The sequence below is a fragment of the Ciconia boyciana genome, chromosome 2 (assembly GCF_034638445.1).
Source record: "Ciconia boyciana chromosome 2, ASM3463844v1, whole genome shotgun sequence".
Classification (NCBI taxonomy): Eukaryota; Metazoa; Chordata; class Aves; order Ciconiiformes; family Ciconiidae; genus Ciconia; species Ciconia boyciana.
In genome coordinates, this window is record NC_132935.1 from 40,699,423 (window position 1) to 40,718,277 (window position 18,855).

The 18,855-nt window shown below is 35.5% G+C and overlaps 1 protein-coding gene across 6 annotated transcripts in view; it reads left to right on the forward strand.

The window, feature by feature from the left end:
- ASPH (aspartate beta-hydroxylase) overlaps nucleotides 1-18,855 on the forward strand; it is a 120,732-nt gene that overhangs the window by 54,449 nt on the left and 47,428 nt on the right. For 5 of the 6 annotated variants that reach the window (XM_072852432.1, XM_072852426.1, XM_072852429.1 and 2 more), the window contains 3 exons: nucleotides 1,367-1,417; nucleotides 2,399-2,443; nucleotides 12,022-12,063. In XM_072852432.1, coding sequence (XP_072708533.1) covers nucleotides 1,367-1,417; nucleotides 2,399-2,443; nucleotides 12,022-12,063 — 138 coding nt within the window. The remainder of the gene's footprint in view (nucleotides 1-1,366; nucleotides 1,418-2,398; nucleotides 2,444-12,021; nucleotides 12,064-18,855) is intronic. The other variant, XM_072852428.1, reaches the window with a different exon arrangement.

Sequence of the window (18,855 nt, forward strand, 5' to 3'; positions counted from 1 at the left end):
GGAAGGGACCTTTAAAGATAATCTATTCCAATTTCCCTGCCATGGGCAGGGACATCTTTCATTAGATCAGCTTGCTCAAAGCCCCATCCAACTTGACTTCGAACACTTCCAATGATGGGGCATCCACCACTGCTCTCTGGGCAACCTGTTCCAGTCTCGGCACCCTCATCGTAAAAAATTTCTTCCTTATGTCCAATCTAAATCTAATGTCTTTTGCTTTAAAACCATTGCCCCTTGTCCTGTCGCTACAGGCCTCGGTAAACAGTCTCTCTCCATCTTTCTTATAAGACCTCTTCATATATCAAAAGGCTGCAATAAGGTCTCCCCAGAGCCTTCTCTTCTCCAGGCTGAACCACCCCAACTGTCAGCCTTTCTTCATAGGAGAGGTGTTCCATCCCTCTGATCATTTTTGTGGCCCTCCTCTGGACCCGCTCCAACAGATCCATGTCTTTCATATACTGGGGACCCCAAAGCTGGACACAGTCCTCCAAGTGGGGTCTCACCAGAGCAGAGTAGAGGGGCAGAATCACCTCCCTCAACCTGCTGGCCACGCTTCTTTTGATGCAGCCCAGAATACAGTTGGCTTTCCGGGCTGTGAGTGCACGTTGTCGGCCCATGTCCAATTTGTCATCCACAAGTATCCCCAAGTCCTTTTCCACAGGTCTGCTCTCAATGCCTTCATCCCCCAGCCTGTATTGTTATTGGGGATTGCCCTGATCCAGGTGCAGGACCTTGCACTTGGCCTTGTTGAACTTCATGATGTTCTTATGAAGTACTTGGAGCTTCAGTTTGAGGAATGGAGTATGTTAATTTCCCACGTTACTACTCAAAAAGATTAAGTTGTGAAATTTTTTTTTTGTTGTGCTGGTGTCAGGGAATTTTAAATGAGTACTGGGTCAAATGTAATTTGAAGATTTGCTCTAAGAAGTTAAAAATACCATTAAGCAAGATTTTTTTCAAACATGACGTTAATTCAGTCAGCTAGAGCAAAGTGATCTAAGCAGTTTAGTCTGAGCACAGTGTGTAGGATTAGATGGTATATGTATTTAGGTTTTCCACTTGAAAAATGTGTTCTAATATAATTAAATGGGGAAACAAACGTTATTGTTTCACACAAACAACAATTATAACCGAAATCACTTTTGAGGGGTGTACTAGGAATGGAAGTCAATAACAAAGCTAAACTTTTGGACATGACATGCATTCAGTACCTTTTTTCTACTGTTAAGTTAACTTAGTTGGTTGTTCTGAAGTTTACGTCTTCCTTTTTGTTTGATACTAATTTGATTGGGTGGCCAGGAGGGAATAAAAGCAAAATTGTGAACATACTGTGTGTAACTTTCAACACTTATTTTCTTTGTAACAGTAGAAAGTAAGCATACAGAAGATGTTGTGGCCATTGAACCAGAGGAATCAGGTTTGTATATTATCTTTTGTATGAGTTTGCTACTTTGAGAATGATAAATATCATAGAATAGAATTCTATGCTGCAATAAAATACATTTGTAACTTTTTCTGCAGCTTTTTTCTTTTAAGGACAAACATAACTGTGTTGTTGGAATCTAGCATCTTGGGTTATTTAATGACAATATTTTAATGGCTTACAGAGCACTCTTCAGTTTTAGAAGCTGAGAGTGCTCCCAGTTCAGAAAAACTTACAGCCATAAAAATGGCCATATTAGGTCATGTGAAGCTGAAGATTTCTTTGCTATGCTCTGTTTTCCACCAGCCAGTAACATGTACTCAGGAAAGAGAATATATGTAAGAAATAAAATAAAGTGGAATGTCTCCCCAGCTTTGAGCACTTTATTTATGGGCTGCCCGAGTCAAAGAATGTATTTCCCTCTCTTCGATTCTTCTTACTGTCTACAGCCAGCATCCTGGCTATTATGAATTCTTTTCTGGTGAGCCTGACTCCCTCCATGCGTGAATAGTGAGCTATGTGCAACCGTCAGTCTATTAGCAGTAATAGCACTTGGCAACATGTGACACGTCTAATTTAAACATACATAAGGAACTAAAAAGAATGAAATTTTTAAGTCAAATATTTCACAATTACAGCTGGGAACATAATAAGTACATGAATGTTTTCTAAGCCCATACTGTAGTAGGATATGAAACTGGGAGATTTGTGCTTTGGATAGTATTGTTTCAGAATTTTGAAGTATCATTTTTGAAACTATGCAATCCTGCAATTTACTCATTGGCCTACTTAAGTATTAATCTTTCCCCTGTAAAAATCTAGCTGAGGAAAATTTGCATCCGACTTCTGCAAAAGTAGTATTACAGAGCAGTCTTGATAGGTCACTGTTTTGAGCATAAGGGGAAAAAACGCAGCTTTTAAGAAATATTTAGAGAACTGTCCTTTTTGAATTGTTCGTACACTTTTGTCTTACAGAAATGCCTGTTCAAGCTGAGGATTATTCAAATGATGATCTAGTGGGTAAGTTAATCTTAAGTACTTGGTTTTTTTTCCCCAAAAAATGAAGCTATAGCTATATGGAAAGTTTGTAAATTAATTAGTTTCTGGAGAGGGGTGAAGGGATATCATTATTATCATTTAAAGTTGCTTCCTGTTTTTGAAGCAGTAATTTTTATCTTGTACTGGATAAATGCTAGTAATAGTTACTGGGTTGTATGGAGGCATTCCAAATAAAACTGTGAGCAGTTTTAATTTACAACTTAATTTTTAATGATTTCAGACAGAGCTGGATACTTTTGTTGTAAAGGGAAATATAAAAATTTCAGGTCTCAAAATATGTGCGTACTTCCTTCCTAAAGTAACTGATATGTGTGGTGATACTGTCACTTCTCTGTGTATCAGTCAGATCTGTTGGAGTTCGACTGCGGCACATTCTTTGGCCACTGATCTGGCAACAGGACTGTTTTGTCATGCCATCACATTTTTCTTGACATAATTGATTTTAAGAACAACAGCAGTTCCAGCTCTTCCATCTGTTGTCTGACAGTAATAAACATAGAGTTTACCCAAACCATTTTTAGAGTAGCTAAATGGCTTCTGAATTTGAAGACTGCATATTGTTATATTTCACCTGCTTTTTGGAGTTAATTATTACAAGTTGCTAGTTTGTTCTTCATAACAAAGTAGTTGTGTTGAGTGAAACACTGAGCTGTATCTCTGGGCAGTAAATCACAGAAGCTGCAATCCAGGAGCCCCGAGAGCTATATTTCTGTTTTTTTCTGATTAGCCCGAGCACCTTTCTTGGTTAGTTAATCTTTGCAATATGCAGAAGCTCCTAAGTGGTGTGGTGCCCAGGTACTTCTGTCAGGTTTTGTTTTTCCTTGCGGGAAAGGAAACTTGTATTTGGTTCTTGGGCATGCCAAAAGTAGCCAGAGAAGTGAAAAAATGTAGGAGGCCTTTGTGGTTGCCCACTACAGATTGGAGGCATGGTTTAGTTCATATTTTAATTTACATGCTGAACCTTAATGGAGGTGATTTGAAATGCTCATATCAATACATAACTGTGTCGTCTGTGAGGTCTTTCTAACCTGTTTATCATAACAGCCACATGGTGTGTTGAAATGTTTGAAGCCATAGGTGTTTATTAATAGATGCGTTATATAAAAATGTTTTGTTTCATAATGAATATGAAATATTTTTAACCACAGCTTATAATCAGTGTAGGAAGAAGCAGTAGTGACCTTTGACAGCATAGGCAAGAAGTTCAGCAAAGGTAGCGTTCAGCTGGTTTGTTGTGCTTTAAGTTGGAACTGTAGAACAAGAAAAGATGTTTTCTCTCAGAAAATGTTGCTCCTTAAAGTTAAAATAACAAAAAGGCCCTTACAGGACTATTGCAAAATTTCAACAGTAGATAATTCCACTGCACAGTGTCAGTTGTATTGATGCGAGGATATTGAGGTGATTTCTTGACTTACATATACTATTTTAAAACTAAATTCAGAATCCAACTATCAACTTGAAATCTTTAATTTTTGTTTTCATGGACCATATTTCTATCACTTTTTGTGCTGTAATTTATGGCTCAGTCTTGCAGCTGTAAATGAATTTCCTACCTTCATCAAATAAAAAAAAAAATCTTAGATGGTTTCCAAATATTCCATTTAGAATCATAGAATCATGGCCGTTTCCTCTTGTCCTATTGCTTGTTATGTGGCAGAAGAGACCGACACCCACCTCTCTACAACCTCCTTTCAGGTAGTTGTAGAGAGCAATAAGGTCTCCCCTCAGCCTCCTTTTCTCCAGGCTAAACAACTCCAGTTCCCTCAGCCGCTCCTCATAAGACTTCTGCTCTAGACCCTTCACCAGCTTCGTTGCCCTTCTCTGGACACGCTCCAGCACCTCAGTGCCGCTCTCGTAGTGAGGGGCCCAAAACTGAACACAGTATTTGAGGTGTGGCCTCACCACAGCTGAGTACAAAGGGACAATCACTCCTTTAATTGCAGGTGGACTTTCAAATAAGATGGTGAAATTGAACCTAGTTGTCCACTCTCCTTTTATTGTATTGTGATACAAAGAGAGTCCTTGCTGTTTTCAAACACTGTTAGAATCAAAAATAACTTTTTTTACTCTGGAATATGATGTCTTTCTGATTCTTTTGAAAGGTTTTTTTAGATTTATTTTTTTTACCTTCAGTTGTTTTCAAAACTAGTGCAACACACTTTTTAAACTACGAGATTAGCCTTCAAGGGTATGGTAGCTCTATCCTGGTATATCTTGTGGAAATAGATGATAATAGCAGCACTGGAAGGAGTGAATATTTTCTTATTCCACTCACAGGAAAAAAGTGAGCAAATCAATCAAAACCTATTTATTCAGTTACTAAATACACAAGTAAACTATTAGATGTAGTACTATGTATGTGATTCTTGTTTTAGGAAGTAGAAAATGAAAAGTTTGATCAGCACAAAATCTGCAACAGTGTACCAACATAGTCAAGAATTAAATATAATTTGTGTAATTATGTGGGAACTACTTTGAAGGCAGAAGAATTATTGTTTATTAGTTTTTTGTGAAAAGCTTATTGTGTCAGCACATAAAGTAGAATACAAATAGCATCTCTGAAAACTGAGAAAAGAAACAGGGGACATAAGTAAACTACTGACAAATAAAAATTTTATTACTATTAAATTATTATTTTTTCCTACTATTAAGTATGTTTACCTGCCTTTTTTGGATGTGAAAATTTCAGTATGAAGGCAACATTATTCTCACATTTTCCTCTTAGAGTATGAAATTCATATTTACCAGGGATTTTTTTTTTATTTGTGATGGAGGATTCAGTATGGGGTTTTTTTGTTGTCAGAAGTCTTTTCTTCTTTGTTCATGTGATTTCATTTCATCAGATATTCAAAGCTAGTATTTCCTGTTATTTCAGCAATATTAATATTAAAGTTTATTGTACTAGAGATAGTCAAGAACTCTATTCTGAATGAAGAACACTTATATACACATACGCACTCTTTACATATATGAAAGATGTATCTATTTATGTAACCAACATAACTTCAGGTAGTGTAAAAGATATTCAGAAATGTTACTATAGAGACCTTATTCTTAGGTACTACAAATTCAGGCAACTTCATTTGAAGCATGGTAGCACCAGTTTGTATCAGGTTAGGAGCAGTTTGATTTTTTTTTTTTTTTTTTTTTTTAATCTGAAACATAAGAACTTAATTCTTTTGGAAAAAAGACAGGAGATAGCTCAGAGGATGAATTTAGCTGTGAGGAACATTCTCATATCGCCAGTGAAAGGATTGGGTGTGGGATTTGCATATGCTGGAGTGCATGTCAAAAGTTTTTTGCTGACCTCAGGGCATATCACAAAAAAATAATAATAGGCAACTGCATCCTTAGGTATCTGTATGTCCTGTTTTCCCATTCTCTAAGTTTACTTCTAAAATTATTACCAATATTACTTGCCAGCAGTAGGCTATATTAACTGCAGTTATAGTCTGTATTTTTGTAAACGAATGCACTTGAGTGGTATGATAGGCTGGCTTGAAATATTACTGATTTAGAGTTTTTGGCTAATCCTGTTTTACACTGGCATGTAAATTGCAGTGTTTGTGATAGAGTGGTACTTGTTGGAGACATATTTTAAGGGAGACATATTACAGTTTTTTGGGATACCTTTACTTTCTGTATTTGGATTTTGATCCCTCTTGTACATGTTCAGATTTAAAATATCTAAGGGTTGTTTCCCCTCCCCCCCACCCCTTTCATCTTGTATCCTTGAGATTTTTATAACCCTGCATTTATTTTACCAACTGCTGAAATCCCTTATGTGTAGAGAAGTTTCCACTTTACAACTTTGGCCCTTCCTCATTCCTGGCTCCTCTTTTCCAATTGTACCTGTCCTTGTCTTTAAAAAAAAAATTTAAAAAAAAAATGTTTTAATGTATTTGTGACATGGCCTGGATTTCCTTTACAAGGTAAATGAAGTGCCATATGCTAAGAAAAAATTTACTGCTTAGATAAATATTTAAAAGTTTACATTTCCCACCTTATACAGCAACTTTGTGTATATTCATTGTGGTAACTCCTAGAAATGATAGCTTTTTCAAATTAATTAATCTGATACAAAGTTGCATTTTTTAGCATTTACGTTTTTTTGTTTTAGAGTAAGTTGTGTTTTGGTTGGTCCTTTAATATAGATTTCCCCTTATTTTTTCAGATACTTAAAGCTTCAAAAGAAAAGTCCCTACATCAGGAGGACCAGCCCCAACCATACGCTACAAAAGGGGAGCAGATGGTTGTAATAGATCTTATGATGTAATTACCAAGCAGTTCAGGGTTTGGGGAACAAACACTAAGATATTGTAAATGGATCATAGCCAACTGTCATTTTAGTAAGCTTTTTTAACACTTGGATGTTTAATTTACATTCCTGTCTGACTTTTTTTTTTTTTTGGTCAAGTTTAGTGAATTCATTACTTTTCTTCTGTGTTTGTGACAGAGTTACAACTTTGAGCTGCATTTCATATGTGCTGTTCAAGCAATTGTTAATATTCTATTTATAAAGTAGCAGCAAGTACATTTTTTCGGATTTTAATATATATCTTTTGTTGTGGATTCATACAGTATGTACAGAGCAGTTTGGTCAAATGAAACATATAATATTATGAATTTTGAAATGTTTTATAACTGCTGATATAGCATACAGCCTAACTGCATTTTATTGAAAACACTAAACAGGCGCACACTATGCTGTGAAGTTTGACTTATATCTCTTTGCACTGATGTTATGTCAACAGTTACATTACATGAATTTCAGGTGACTTTTAAAATAGTCTAACAACATACAAAATGTGTATGTTTAATTCATACTAGTAAAAGGGCAGATTACTAAATTATTTTTTTCAGAAACCCTTTATGTGTGAATTAGAACTTTTTATTTATGCACATTTGATTTTTAAAGCAAAAATGTCTAGAAACTACATAATAGCCTGGCAGGGAGTCAGCGTAGATTGCAACAAAACTGAGTTGCTGGAATCAGGTTGAGTTCAGTAAAACTCTTCTAGTTTGGCTACCAATATAATGATCTCAAAGCTGGATTTAGTAAGCTTTATATTCAGTGAATTGTTAAAAAAGTCAAATTTGCGCAAATACTTGACTTGTAAATTTTATTTAAAAAAAAAAAGCTTTGGAAATTCAACCTTAAAAAAATAGGGTGTCAAAATTTGAGACCTACAGTCGTAAATGCTCTTGTAAATGGTACTTCTGAAATTTAGACTTTGAGTGATTTAGAATTTTAATATAACAGGTGTACGTTTTACCTGTTCTGTGCTGCTGTTCCACAATTATGAAGACATATTTTTTTTCTTTGGCATTTTGCATGTGTTCCTTTTTGGCTCAGGAATAATTGCTGTGATTTTAGGAAATTGCCAAGCCTGATATGGGAGCTTACAAGAAATAAAATAAGATAAATTTTTAAGAAGAAAAATCAATTTGGTAACCTTAACAGTGGTTGCCTTTTAGTTGACAGGCAGTTTTTAAATTTCTGTAACACTGTTTTGAAGTCAGGTTTTTAGTTGCTTACATTTATAGTGAAAGGGGCATCATACATGCTTGCCTTTTTTGTTTGGGATTTCAGTAAGACTCCACATAAGTGAGTGTTCTATCTGATCAACAAACACAGAAGATATCCCGAAGTGATTTCTTTAGACTTTTCAGGAAAGCAATAATACTCTTAGACTGTGATGTGGTTTGGGATGGGATATTCTAGTAAATTACCTGTGATTGTGAATTGCAGAGCAATAATTTTTACAAAGCCATATTTTGTGAGGAAGCTTGGGAATAATTTTAGAATGGTGAATGGAGGACTTTTTATATAACAGTGGCAGCCTATTTGTAGAATTATGGGACTGTGAGAGTATATTATGCTGTGATCAAATTTTAAGTATTTTGTAACTGGGTATGTGATTTTACGTGCTTCATGTTTACAAAAATATGCCAAGCTGAGCAAGGTCAAGAGGACTATTAAAAAAATGTATATTTAATCTGTTTTAATGTTTGGCTGCAATAAAACACAGAAGAATATCTTTGTCTTTCTAGTGTCATTATTTTTTCCAAAATGTGGTAGACATTAACTATGGGGATAAATATTTGCCTCAGCCACTAATTAATATTATTATTTTTCAAAGTAATGATTTTGAATGTTTAAAAATATATTTGAAAGTATTATTTACAAGGAGGAAGAAATATAGCAAGTAGAAGTAACTTTTATTTCTGGGTGGTATTATGTGAAGGAAATGGGCATTACTGTAATGCCTGTTTCTTCTATAATTGTGTTGTGTTTCTTCTTTTGGAGTATTAGCTATGCTGCAACTAATTTGGCCTGAATTTTGCCCATGATACATACTTTCTATCTGTAACTTAAAATGGATGAGATGTCACTCTTCAACAAAGGTGAATGTGTGTGGGAAGTGTGATATCTACCTTTCATAGAGAAATATTCTGGGTTATGGTCCATAGTTTAAATCAGAAGTCTAGCAAGGGTGTTGTGGCTGTGCAGTTCTCTGTTTGAAAACAAAAATATTCCTTGGATTTTTCAGTTTTCAAACACCTCCATATTTTTATGATGAAATACTGCTGAATAAATAACTGTAGTTTAAGAAAAAGTCAAAAGATTACATCTTTCTTTATATTTTCACATTGCTATATTGCTTCTTGCTATATCTCAGTGAATCTGTGAAATCTTGGATTCAGTTGCTTTTTTGAAAATCACAGGAAGAAATACCAATAAGGAAAGCAAAATTGTAGTAAATTTTCAATATTAAAATAAAACTTTAGTATCCTACTCTTACTTAAATTTTAAGTGACTTTTTCACATTCTCAGTAATTGAAAAGGTATCATATCATGACACTATTCTTTCTAAGTAAAGAGAAAGGATGATTGGATATTGGAAAGACACTGAAAAATGTCATGTTTTTACTGAATATCATTGTGCAATTTTACATGTTTCAAAAAATATGTATATGTAAATAACAAATTGTATTGTACATTTATATTGATTTGGATTCATGTAAGATCTACAAGGTATGAAATACATTTTAGTTGTGACTCGGGTCATTGTCACATGCAGTCACAAATATTTAGACATATTGTAATATGAAAAATAAATATATTCTTTATAGTAGGAACCTTCTTGGGAATACCTGGTGCATATGTGACACAGTGATAGCAGTCCTAGCCTATAGAGATTGTTTAAAACAGTGTTGTGTATGATTTTGATCTAGATTTGTTTTGCTGGAAGCAGAGAAATTGAGTAAAGGATGAGAGTGGTTTGAAGAGCTTTTTGTTTGAGCTACAATTGATTTAAGTTCATGATAAAATAGTCTCAAGATATACTATTTTATCCCTGTCTTTGAGACAGCACATTTTTAAACCTTTTTCGGAAATAGAATAATTAAAACCATTTGCACCATCAGAGTAAGCTAGGGATCAGTATAGAGGGAACAAAGCAATATATGCTGAATATGATGCTGAAGTGAATTCTTCGTTAAGTATGGTGAGAGCCGAGAGAAACAAGATCTTCAGAGCTAACAAGGTCAAGTTGTAATGAATTTCAAAAGCAGCAACCTAGAAGGAGAAGCTGGAGTATCTAAAAATCATTGGAGAGGCTTTGGTGAAATCAGTGGCAGCTAATTTAGCAGACTACAGGCTGAAAAAAGTCTGAAAGAGAATTCGGAGAATTGATCCTAGTACATAAATGGGTATAGGGAACTGTAGGTTATATGTTGCATGAGCCTCAGTAATAAAGAAATGTGAAGCTGGACAAGAAATGGGAGATAGAAGCAGGCTTTAGTGTGATAAGCTCGTACCTTGTTCTTCCTGTGATGGAAAAGAAGTTGCAGAAATAACATGAATGTCCAAGATGGGTGGAAGAGGGTCACTGAGTGACCTAGAGGGAATTAGAGAGAAGAGGTCAGGTGAGAATATCAGTGCTGCTGATAATGGAAGATACAGGGAAAATGGGTGGCTAAGTAGCATGCTGTATCATGGTTTACTGTCCTGTAATGAATTGTTTGTGTGCTTTGAGTGGGTAAAAATAATAGAAATATGAGTATATGAACTATTTTGTGTCTCACCTGGAGCTGCGTTATTGTTCTTCTTAAAATACAGTATTTCTGATGACATACAGATGGACATAACCATTTTATTTATTGTGTGGTATGCGCAAAAAAAATAAAAAAGCCAGTATTTTAGAAAGTACTGAACAGCACTTTCATTAATAAACTGCAATAGTAATAATGGTCCTTCTCCAAGTTATCCCATAGTATGTAACTGACTCTATAGATCTTTTTGTAATTTCTTTCAATTTAATTGACAACCTGGATTTTATGATGTAATTGGAGAGGTGAATGACTTCCAATGTGACCATATTTATTTAATTTACCATATCATCAAGGTAATACTCATTCTGCTGTGTGCTGAATATAAAAATCAGTGTCGTACTGTCTGCACGTTCAGTAGTAGCATTTGTCAGCTTGTAGTAAAGGGTGAAATTAGAATGAGAAATAGTTTGATTTCATGTGTGCGCATAACCCAATTTCTCCGTGAAAAAATAAATGTTTTCCAGTGTTTTTACGCAGTGCATTATTCACAATATAATGCTTCTGAGCAGTTGGTTTAAAAAAACTGTGAAGATTGAGTATTCTGTCAAGATGTCTCTAATTGACTTAGAAATTAAAGATGTTTTTTCTATATATAAGAATACATCAAAATTAAAGAGTGTATGTTAGAGAGGAAAATATTGGTAACTAAAATGCCAACTGACCTCTTTTTAGTATTCTCTATTAAGCTTATTGGGAGGCAATATTGGAAGCTTATTGGGATGGTGTTAGAAACAGAATGATGTTAGAATTGTGAGGTGTAGGGCAGGATCAAAAATATTTAGAGAGGAGAAAAAGAGGAGAGGACAAGCCTGTCTCTGTATGTACCACCTTCACAATATATGCCTACATGATTTCGGTACAGTATGCAGTCTATCTTTTGCTACAGACTGTCTTGTGCTTATTTAACATTTACCTGTGCATTCAGATGTTTACAAAACACCTGAGTTAAATTATTTTAAAAGTTGGAGTAAGACAAAAGCTTCCAAGTGCCCAAGTCACTTCTGAAAATGAGACCTAGGTTCCCAACTGATTTTAATTTTTATTTTTTACTTTTTAATCAACTATATATATTAAGCTAGTGTTCCCGAGAGTTTTTAATTAGTGAACAATTTTTTTTCTTGCAAAATAGCTTGCATTGTAAGTGTGTATCGCTAAAATCTACCGAATATCTAAAGGGGAAAGCTTATGAAATGTTTTGTGACAGAAGCAATGACATAATATTTGAAGCATCTGCAGAGAAAGACCTTTTATATAACTATAGTTCAGACAGCTTATGGTTACTTTAAAAAATAAAAATTAAGCAAAAAAGTCCTGTTGGCCCAATTATATTTTGAGTATAAGCTGTAATTTTATTGTATCTCTTTCTTATTATAAACTGTTAACAAATTTATTTCATTGAAATTATATTTTTAATATTCTAGGGAAAAGTGAAAAAGAAACTGAACAAGACAAAACAGAAAAAGGTAAGTGTGAAAGTAACATTCTGTTATGAAATTCAAAAGCATGATTTCGGAGGACTGATTTAAATCAGCTTAAATAGTATTGAAGCTCAGCTCCTGTACAACTTATGTAGATAAACTGGAGTTGAATAAACATCCAGAGTGCATCTGCTTTTGTAAGTAAACGCACAGTCGTTTCCAAAGCTGACAGCAATGTATTCCCCTCTTACATGGTCACAGGCTGCTGTTAAAAACTTCTGCTGTTTCAAGAGTAAAATGTTCAATGTTGTGCTCCTACCTTAGGACTCCGGAGGTCACAGCTTCACCAGGCTCCTTGGGTGTCTGTGGGTGAGAGGCAACCTGGGCTGCTAAGTCTGGGGAGGCAGGTGGCACTGAAATCAGTCCTTGTCAATTCCATATTTACCCAGTAAGGGTTTGTGTCTGGCTTAGGCTTAGGTAGGAACATACAGAGGCAGGTTTGGTGGAAAAGAAGTGACTGGTGCCAAGAGCACTGTGAATCTCTTCTCCCTGCTCTGACATTGGTGCTGGTGCTGTGTCTTTTCTATCACTGCATGAAGCTTGCACATCCTCCTTCGTTGGGATCAATGTTTGTATCTGTCCTTAGCTGCATCGCTACAGCTGGCAATACACAAAAGCCTCAGGGCCTGTACCTGCATCTTTTTTGCTCGGGTATAGCCTACAGAGTAGTGCCTGCTGTAAGTAGCTCCATCACTACTTCTAGGTGGAGGAAAAGGGATTCAGTTGTTCTACTGGTGTCTGCTGCTCCTTTTTCATTCTGTAAAATGAAAGGTTTATTGGTTTTGGGTTTGGATATTTGTATTTTAAATATAAGTTTCTAGGACTGGCAAACTTTAAACATTTAATTTAAGTGTTAAATATGTCAAACATAAGCATTACGTTTAAAAAGTAAATATACCATTAGCCAGTACTTGGAAAGCAAGGCAATTATATCCACATTTCCATTTATAAAAGGATAGATTTGGCAGGAAATACCTTACTGCACTGGGCTTACATATTTGGTAGTAGAAAAAAACCACCATTATGTGCTAGAATAAAAGGGTAGAATAAAAGAGTAGAATAAAATGACATCTGATAGCCATCCAGTATGGGTAAAAAGCATTCATAGGTAAAAATACTAGCTTGTTTAAGAAAATGAAAATGTACAGATTTACTATTATGCAACGTTATTAACCAGAACTGTAAGACAACTTTATAACTTGAAAGTATGACAAGGTGGAGCCACTTTCCTTTTGCACCTTAAGTGCTGTGTGGTCTTATTTCTTTTTAAACACTGAGCAACTAAATAAATGCTTCTGCTGAGTCCTACCATTGCAGATTACAGGACTTCTATAAATTGGAAAAAGGGCTGGTTTTGTTTTCCAGGTTGAATTGACAAAAGTTTGCATCCTACAGGGAAAAACAACCCTGCATTTTTATGAAATTTGTTTATAGCTAAACTGCTTGTGTGGTTTTCATACGAGTTGAATTTTGTTGAACTGTTTAAGTTTTCATAGTTTGAACTGTTAAGTTTTCACTTTCAATAAAAGTGTCTAGCTATAGATATCCTAGTCATAGAAAGTGGTTTAAAGTACTATTGAATTGGTTTATTTTAAATTACCCTGAAAAGATGCAGCAATAAATTGTTGAGAGATGTATTTAAAAAACAGTACTGTACCGTGACTGTCTGGTATATGTAGAAAACTCAGAAATCAGAGTTGGGAATTTGAAAATTCATGTTTGGCTTCGGTTTACGGATTGCTTATGATTCCGACAGTGCACAGAGATGTAGGCGCAAGTCTGCATTTGTTTTTAGATATTTGGACATCTAAGCTCCGAAAGGCCTTCTGTACAGAAACTATTTACAGCTTTGAGTGGATCTTACAACATTAACGTTTTCACTGCTGCAGTTTTCATAGTACTTTGCTAAGACATAGCAAAATGTCTTAAAAATTCTATAAATTTCAGGTTTTAATGATATTAATTTTATTAAAAGTCTCGCTGAAACTTCTTCTGTATTAACAGAAACTCCTCTGGAAACTCCTCTAAAGAAACAAAAACTAAACTAAACTCGTTTGTAGTGTACTATTACTTCAAGTTTTCTCTGTTATATTTAATTGAGAAGGATTTTTTGTCTTTTCTATAAGAATGTGATCAGACTTTATACTTACACAAGTAATTTAAATGGGATGGATGTTTCAGGTGAATCTGAGAAATAATTCTGTAAAATGTTTCACAGGTAGTACAATCCAGGGCATATATACCACATCCATAAGGTGTCTTTCCATATGAGGTAGTTTTTGGTTTTGATCACATATGCTAACAAAATTGAAATTTAAGTAAGGAGCTTCATTTTTCTACTTTGGCTTATATTGGCATATATTGAATATTCATTTATATTGATGAAGAATGGATATAAAAACTGGAACAATCATTTTCTGCAATGAATGTGTTTCTTTCATACACTGAACATCAGCATATGCAATTACAATAATAATTTTCACTTTTCAAAACTGATAAAACATGAATGTGAAAATGAGTGCCATTTGGTTGGAGCAGTCAGTTGTGTTGCATCAGGGACAGTGGTATACATAAGCCAGGCTTAGGACAATGTCATTCCACAAGTGGCCCTGCAAGTGTCATTCTGATACCAGGGTCAACATTCACCTCGGTCTATCCTAGGTATTTACCTTTGAATAGGATATGTAGGATTCCACTGTAGTACCAGTGGAGATCTAACCTGTATAACCTGTGGAGGCTAAAGTGCTGTTCTTCTGGCTAAATGTAGGTTTTTGCTGGAAGGCGAGATGAGTTGTCCCCTAAACTCAATTGAGAACCTTAACCAGAGCTCCATTGGACGTAGGAGGACCTTACATGCTTAGCTCACCTCTAGCATTGTCACCTCAAATTAGGTGGGCTGAGTTCCACCCTTGCAAGCTCTGCTTTTAAGGGTATGCATACTACCTATTGATTTACTTATATATTTAATTGTAGCCTGCATCAAATATGAGCTGTGGGCAGAATGTCCAATGTTGTACTTCACAGAAGTGTAGTTCTCAAGGTCCAAAACTGCTGCATAACACTATGCTGCACTAAATGTATAGGACATTCATGTGTATTTCATACACATTCATGTGTATTTTTGTACAGAAAGTCAATGAAGAAATGTATTTCTGGTCTTGTCAAAGGGTTGCTTGATTCTAGCCTTTGAATGAAGCCAAAAGACTTCATGATGAAAGGGAGAGGTGAATGATGGAAATATGTGCCAAAAATAAAATTATCATTCTGCAATTGTTTCTTATGATCAACATCTAACCAACCAACAGTAATTTCAGACAGAAAACCCTGTAGAATACTTTTTACTGCAAGGGAAATTGTTCTGGAATAACTGCAGCTAAAGATTTATTATAGTCATTAGATTCCACAGCTTTATTAGTCCCTAAAATGCCTCAGTTTTTATTGTCTGATTGCTTCCCCAGATAAGTTGATTACAGAGGTTTTGCCTGTTCTACCAGTACAGTTTAGAAAGATCTTTTAATTATTGTAGTGCTGCTGGCTTTAAATTGTCTAGATGCAGTTACTTGTTTTTATACCTTCTAAGTTATCATTTATAGAAGCCCATAAAACAAGTGGATCACTTACGCTCTCTGTATCTCACCTAATGAGCTTCCCAAACAACAGGACAATGACAGGAGTTTTTCATCATCATCAAATTCTTATTCAAGTGCCCACTGAGAGGCAGCACAATTTCAAAAACTAATTTGGGTAATGATATGGGCCTAGTAGGAGGAGGGAGGACAATTGAGCAAATTTTGAATTCCAGGTAAAAGTAGTTGGTCTACTAATATATATATATATGTTTTTCAGACCATAACTGAAACTTTGAAACTTGGACTGGGAAGGTCGGAGTATTTGAGAAGTGGGCAGGGGAATTAGTAAAACACAAGGTCACAAAATTCATTGGAAAACTTCTACAGACCATGGTCGTTGGTATCTACTTATCACTGTCTTTTAAGGTGCCCATCCACAGGTTACCAAGAACGTTATTACTGAATTTGTATCACAGCAGGGATAGGAGGGTGTTTAGAATACAAAGCCTATGGCTCCCCTGGAAATTGCTTCCTTAGATTTTGGCAGTTTAAGATGGAGAACTGGCAGGAGAAGCCTTTGCTGTGAGTGACTATGGGACTATGTCACATGAGGGGGTTTTTATTTCTGATTAGGTTTAGAGATGGCACCCCCCACTTGTCTATTTTTGTCAACATGGGAGAGAAATAAGGAGACATCATTATATAGTTATAACTTTTACAGTTATAGCTTTTATTTAAAACTTTATTTAAAACTTAAATAAAACTTATCTGCTAGCAGTAAGCACAACATACAGTCATTGCAGCAGAATAGTTCCAGTGTAGTTTTCAATTAAAAAACTGGGGACCATGTGTCCTCAAGGTGGCTGTGAAGACCATGGTTTATCTTGAATTCTTATGCCTTATGAAGTGATTAACTAAAAGCCAGAGTCCTAGCTGTTTTCTGGTTTGCATGCCAGTTAGTAGCAGATACAAGATAGAGGAAGCCACTGGGAATGCTCCCTTGACATTATAATGATGATAGGAATAAATAAATAAATAAATCTAATTACAAGAACTAAACCCCAATTATGAGGTGGTTTGTTAGATAGGAAGCAGTGTCCTTCTATCCTCATGTTCTCTCCCCATGCCCTCAGAGAGACTGTGACATTCTTGTCTCACCATTCCTGAGGAACTAGACATTTCATTAGAAGACATGTTTAAGAAGAAATACTCATGCTAATAGTGTAATATGGACTCTCATAATCACAGAGGAGGCTACTGCCCCTTTCCATTGACTACGAATCCTACAGCATTAGTTTCCAAACATTTAAACAAGACAGTTTAGCCTATGTGGAAGGCACCCTTCCTCCCAGACCTCTAAGTTAGACCAACCAGGATGTCAGTCATCACTATCAATGCACAGGATAGGTCCAAGGTGCCAGCTCCAGTGCAGCAGTTAAGCCTGCCCTCCCAACCCACCACTTTTCCTAGGCTCTGAACATAAGAAAGGGAGCAGAGGGCTTAGGAAAGGGAATAGTTAGTACTGAGAGCAAAAGATGGAGGAAGAGGAGAAAAAGGCAGCAGGAACGGGTGGAAAACTGCCTGAGCTAGTCCCAGTTGAGATTTCTTCCTGGCCACTGTTGCACATCAACTAAGCAGCTCACTGTTTGTGGTGTCGTCCTTCCTGGCATGTCTGTCATGACAGCATAAAATCACAGAATTGTAGAATATCTGCTCCCAACTTTTTACAAGGCACAGGAGTGAGAGGTGATTTGTGTTAAGTGTATGAAAGTGCATACTGGTTTTAGAGATAAACACTAATTGTTCTGGGATTTTTAATAGTAGCGTGATATTATCTCCCACTTACCTTGCTCAGGAATGAAACTGTACATGTATCCTTTGATCAGAGGCCCAGAGTACGTCAGCAAGGACAGAACAATTCATGCTATTTGTTGTGCTAAAGGTACCCCATCCTTTAAATGATCTTTTCAGAAAACAACTAGTTGAAGTCTTTACAGTCTTTCCATATCAGAGATCCACTTAAAAGTACTTGCTGTGTGTTAAAATACCAAATGCATGCTGTATCTTTAGGATAAAAAAAGTGTATTAGTCATGAAAGATAATTATAATAGTATTCAATATTTTTCTCCAGTTCTGGCTAATAAAATATTAACTGTTTTGAGGCATCAGGCTGATGTCTAATCAGTCAAGTCAGCAGTGTTTGCTCCTTTAGGAGGATGAGGTTTTCCTTAGCCTGGCTGACTGTTTCGTATTTCAGATGAAAATATTTAAAAGACATTTGGATGAGGTGCTTAGGGACATGGTATAGTGGACATGGTGGTCTTGGTAGTCTTAGGTTTACGGTTGGACTCAATGATCTTAAAGGTCTTTTCCAACCTCTACGATTCTGTGATTTTGTGAAATAGAGAGCTGACTCCCTGTCCCCCCCTGCCACCCTTCTTCTGTGGACCCTAGAGAGGATGCATTTACTCCATTACAGAAGTATTATTACTAGTTATTTCTGATATAATATTTTTACCAGTTTGTTCTGTATTGCTTTGGACTTATGGTCAGACGTGATCAATTGTTTGCCATGTACTAGTCATCACTCTGTTCTTTTCCATATGTTTTTTTCCTTGTTACTTCATGTAATTGGCTTGGATGCACTTACCACATGAACATAATTGGCTTACTTGGGATTTTACACCATTTTCAAGCCTTGTGTTCTGCTCAGTTATAAAAGACCATATAGACATTTGATCATTTGAGGATGTTTGTCTAGAAATTGTAGAAAAGTTTCATTCCTTGATTGTTATTTCTTTAGGCAACTTTTTGGATTAAAATTTGTGAAGTATTTAGAAAATATATTTGCATTATAATTCTGTGAATAAAATCAACACAGAAGTTGCAAAATTGTTTGCCTGATGCTCTTCGTCTGGACAGTTACTTAACAGAGAAAGATAGATCTGCTTCAGATGAAGATTTACAGAACTTGATTTTGTTAATGTTATTAGCCTTTTGTTTTTGTTTTTACAGAAAAAGCTAATAATAGCATCTGTAATTGAGATTGCTTTCTATCACAAGGCACTGTTTTTAATCACTTATAGCTTTTCTGAAATTATACCACTGAGATGAAAATTTGCATTGGGAAAACTCATTTTGGAAATGCCTTTCTAAATATTGATTTTGGAAGGTTTAAAGGAAAAGACTCAGTAGCTTCACAAGATGT